At 46.3% G+C, this 4,754-nt stretch overlaps 1 protein-coding gene across 1 annotated transcript; it reads right to left on the bottom strand.

Annotated features, from left to right (window-relative positions):
* Window positions 1-95: 95 nt before the first annotated feature.
* On the bottom strand, window positions 96-1,866 carry LOC103582867 (azurocidin-like; the record flags this gene model as incomplete). Its single annotated transcript, XM_008564341.1, has 3 exons — window positions 96-305; window positions 875-1,108; window positions 1,840-1,866. Coding segments are annotated over 3 exons (471 nt in total), but the record flags the coding sequence as incomplete, so codon positions are not given.
* Between the last annotated feature and the right edge of the window lie 2,888 nt (window positions 1,867-4,754).

Genomic DNA, 4,754 nt, shown 5'->3' with positions numbered 1-4,754 from the left:
AATGGCTTCTTTATGAGAGTCACGAGTACAGGGGCTGGGGGCGGGGGGCAGGCCTGGAGGTGTGGGGGCATGCAGAGCGCCCCGGGATACAAAGGTCAAGGCTGGGTTCCACAGCAGGTCACAGGCTCCGCACGGCTTGATGGGGCTTCCCTCAGGCCAGCAGGTGGGTTGAGGACACTATCGATCCAGTTTTGGAAGCGTGCCACACAGGTGAAGAAGTTGGGATCCCAGCTGCAGTGCTCCATGGTGAAGGAGGCCACACCATGGGCCAGACCATTGCAGATGAGGGGGCTGCCCCCGTCACCCTGGGCAGGTGGCAGGCATGTCAGGGTGTCCCCGGGACCTGCTCCACCCCACACCCCAGCCAGCACCACTGAGCAGACAGCTGCTCCCACAATGTCCTGCTCCTGGAACCACAAATCCAACCCCAGGCCCTTTGCATGCTCTGTTCCCTCTCTCTGCGTGCTGTTCCCCACGCCCTTCGTCTGGCTAACCCCTAGTTGAATTTTGGGTCCCAGATGACTGTGGGAACTTCCTAGCACCCCCAGGCTGGGTCAGATGCCCCCCGAGGCCCCCAGCAATTACAATGTCTGACAGCCCCCCACACTTCTGGGTCTGGGAACTACAAAAATGCAGGCCTGCTCTGTCTTGTTCTCTGGGGTGTCCCCAGGCACCAGCGCAGGACTTGGCACACAGTAAGTGTTTAATAAGTGCTCTTTCTCAACTTAAAATGCTCAATCCTGCTCCCCACCACACCCCGAGTCTCCTTTGACCTGAATTCACTTTCTCCTGCCACTGGGAGCTCAAGTCCTCGCATGACGCCTCCTCCCGCAATGAGGAGCCCACGCTGGGTCTGCACCCGGCCTGGCCATACCTGGCAGATTCCACCCTGGCAGGTGAGCACACCAGTGCACACACTGTTGTGGCGACAGTGGTCTTTGGGTGTTACGGTCACATTGTCGACCCTTGGGAAGCAGGAGAGACATCCTCCAGTCTGGCAGGTCCCCCAGATGGCCACCTCGCAGCTGGTGCCAGCTTCCACGATGACATTCTGCTGGGTCAGCAGCACCAGCACCACGTTGCTGGTGAGGTTGGCCTCACGGTCCAGCTAGGGAGGGAAACTGAGTCAGGGAAGAGAGGAACTAGGGGTCCTCACGGGGCCACAGCTAGGACAGAAGTGGCAGCAACATGAATTTTGATCTGTAAGTGGTTTGAGTGCAAATCCCGGATCAGGAAGTAACCTGCTGTGGGATGCTGGCTAAAGCCCTCTCTGGGCCTCTGGTTCCTCCCCCCCAGAAAAAGAATAACAAATCATTCCTACCACAAAGGTGGCCTGGTGCATAAAAGAAGACCCTGAATGCAAAAGGGCTTACCCTGGAAGTGCAGATACAAACAGCAAGGCCAGTCAGCCAAAAAAATATTTAAAAATCATAATACCCAATGTCAGTGAAGATGTGGGGAAATGGGCAGTGTTAAATTCTGCTGGAGAGGAGGATAAATTGGTCTGGTCATTTTAGCTGCTGGGATGGAGAAATTTTTGTAAGAACAGTGTACAAAGAAGTTCCCCGTGATTCTGTTGTAACAAAAGCACTTGGAAACAGCTTCAGCGTTCCCCACAGGGGCTAGATAAGTGGCCTGTGGTGTGTCTCAGGACATTTGCTGTATTTTTTAAACCATCAACGGAAACACACATGTGAGTTTTTCTCTCCCTTAGGCCCCTTGGGTGGAGCCCCCCGCCCCCAGTGTGTCTCCAGCTGTAAAAATGAAGCCATAGCCAGTCCTATAGCTACGGGCTCCTCCACCGAGGTCAGGAGGCTTCTCCCACACATTTAATGAAACTTTCAGTTCCAGTAGTTCTGTTACATTCTTTCATAAGGTACTAATCTCTTTGTAAATATCCTCCTTCATATCCTGGAAAAATTTTTTTCTCATTTTATTGGGTCACCGAACTGTTTTTGTATCTCACTGAGTTTCCTTAAGATTGTTTTTGGGGCTTCCAGTCAAGATGGCAGAATAGATGGTTCCCAGTGTCACTCTCTCCCACAAATCAACCAATTTTCAACTATTAAAAGCAATGACAGAAAATCTCAGGCTGCTAGAGCTCAGGGGAAGAGGAGGAGAGATCTGCAGTGTTCATGTAGGCAGAAGAAGCCACAGTGAGAGAAAGAGAAAGAAAGGATCACTCTCACCATTTTAAATCCCAGATGCTTCCAAGCTGGAGCTGGTGAGTGCAGCATGGAGCAAGAGCTGGCAATGCTTGGATGCGGCAGGGGTGAAGAGGGCCTTGGTAGCCTTCAGGCCAGCAAGACTGCTAACAGGGTTCCTCTGGATGCAGATAGGAGTGAGGAGCCAGAACAACTGAAAAAAGGAGCCACTCAGAGGCTGGAGAGACATTGCAAGGGTTTAGAGTGCAGATAGTGGGGGAGATGGGTGAAACTGGGACACAGCCTGGACAGCTGATCAGCCCACCAATCAGTGCAGGACCACACAGTGGAGACCAGTCAGGAATATGGAACTGTAGTGGGTGAAGTTTGCTGAAAAGACTCAGGCCCAGACCAGAATTTCTACAAACCTAAATGTACCAGAACTCAGATGTCAACAATTAAAACCTGAGCTGCACAAAAAGCCTTCTGCAAGGAATAAGCAGCTAAGCAACAATTCAGCTCACCTACAGAGCTTAAGTGCTGGTCCCCAAAAGAAGGTCCTCCCTTTTAGAAGTAAGCAAAGGAAAACAAATTAGTGTAGAATTTAAGTAATGGGAACTGCAAATAATGCAACACAGAACTGAAAGAAAAACCAAAATACCCACAGACCAGAGACAAAGTTTGATATTAACTAGTAAAGGTCTAACACCACCAAAGAATACCTATAAAACTTAGAATGACTGGAAGCTTCCTGGGCTCCCAAGCCAGGGATCACAGAGGTCTGGGGGCCTCAGCCATGCCCCTCTACTTTTGGAACCAGGCCAGCAATGACCACCAGGCCACTGCAGGAAGCACCCTGATCACCTGAGCCATGGAAGTGGGGCACCAAGGGCTCTGGCCATGCCCCCCTCACACCCACCACCTGCCCAGTGATGACCATCGAGCTGCCACAGGAAGCACACCAATCTCCTGAGCCAGGGCAGTGAGGTGCTGAAGTCTTCAGCCACCCCACCCCCCCACATCTGCATCCAGCCCAGCAATGACTGAACCACCACTGGAGTCCCCCTTGTCTCCCCTGCAGGAATGAGGGGAGTTCCACAGGCCTCAGGCACACCCCCTTCCTCCTTCTCCCAGGCTATTTCCTTCCCCCTTCCCATCTCCTGTATCCCCCAACTGCTCCACAATGCCACCTTAGAATTAAAAAATGTAAAGATTGCTTTCAGAATTCCTTTTCATTCATTTCAAGGATTTCATGCTCTATGGAGATCCTCTTAAAATTGGTTTGTTAAAACCTAATATGGAAGAAAAGGAGATACTCCTAAGGGGAAAGGTAACAAAAAAATGGTAGCATAATTGGACTATCTACTAAGAAGTAACAACCTACCTCAGAATTGGGACTGTAACAGCTATGTTGTAGGTATTTTAACTTTTGCTCACTTTCATCAAAGCTCATATAAAGTACACTGATGGTAGCTAACATTAAGCATAGCTGGCTAAACATCTCAAAAAGATAGGGTTGAATATTTGATTCATTGTATATTTGGATATAAAAAAATGAACAAAACGTGGTAAAGGATGCTGAGAGGGAAAAGTGATTTGGGGAAGCAAACACCCATAATGTATTCAGGGTGAACCAGTGTAACCCACATTAGTATAGACATGTGTCCATGTACGCATCCATTTCTCACTTCCCTTAAAATAGTCAAAATGCCTGGCCTTGAAATAACTGAATTTTTCTTTTTTGCCTGTAAAATTATTGCCAGAATTTGAAAGTTCAATCATTTGGAAAATTAGTTATTTTATTCTTACTAATACTGAAGTGGTAAATCTAGTCAAAATAATTAAATTTTCTACATTTTACCACTTTGATATTACAACTTATGTTCTGTAGGTATTATAAATTCTGAATGTAAACTACAGTATCATTTCTAAGTTTTATGTAGTAGAAGGATAATTAAATTACAATCACCCACCATTTTTTTTACTTGTGATATTGGACAAATTACTTTTTTTTCCCTGAAACACTATTCCCTTTTAAATAAATGGATAATAATATTTGGTCAGCCAAATATAGGGGAGTGTTATGAAATAATGTGTAGAAGTGGGTGAAATCTTAGCTTTAAATCAAAAAGTTGCTGGCATAAATTTTCCAAAGTAGATAATTGCATAATAGAGAACACGATTTGGAGATATGTTCTTTTCTCATTTTTTAAGAAATATATTTTGATGTTTTGACCACTTATTAGAGTACAATTTAGTTTCACTGTTTACATTTATAATGTTTTACAACCACACGACCACATGAAAGGAATACATAGTGTATTTCCCAGATAAACAAAACTATGGTAATTCAGTCCCACACTGCCAGCCCCACAAGGAACCCTCAAGGGAGTCTTGGTGCCTAGGAAAAATAAAATAAAATAAAACAATCACCACCACGAATACATGAGGAAGAACAACTTCCACTGGTAGAGCACATAGGCAAATGAGAAAGAGAAAAGAATCTATGTCATTCTACCCCAAAACCCCAATGAATTCTGAAGTCAAACAACAGGGAAATAAAGGAACAAAAGATACTTAAAACAACCACAAAAAAGTAATTAAATGACA

This window comes from Galeopterus variegatus, unplaced genomic scaffold (genome assembly GCF_000696425.1).
Source record: "Galeopterus variegatus unplaced genomic scaffold, G_variegatus-3.0.2 Scaffold18252, whole genome shotgun sequence".
Taxonomy (NCBI): domain Eukaryota; kingdom Metazoa; phylum Chordata; class Mammalia; order Dermoptera; family Cynocephalidae; genus Galeopterus; species Galeopterus variegatus.
Note: the sequence above shows the minus strand (reverse complement) of the source record. Positions and strands in the feature narration are given on the sequence as shown.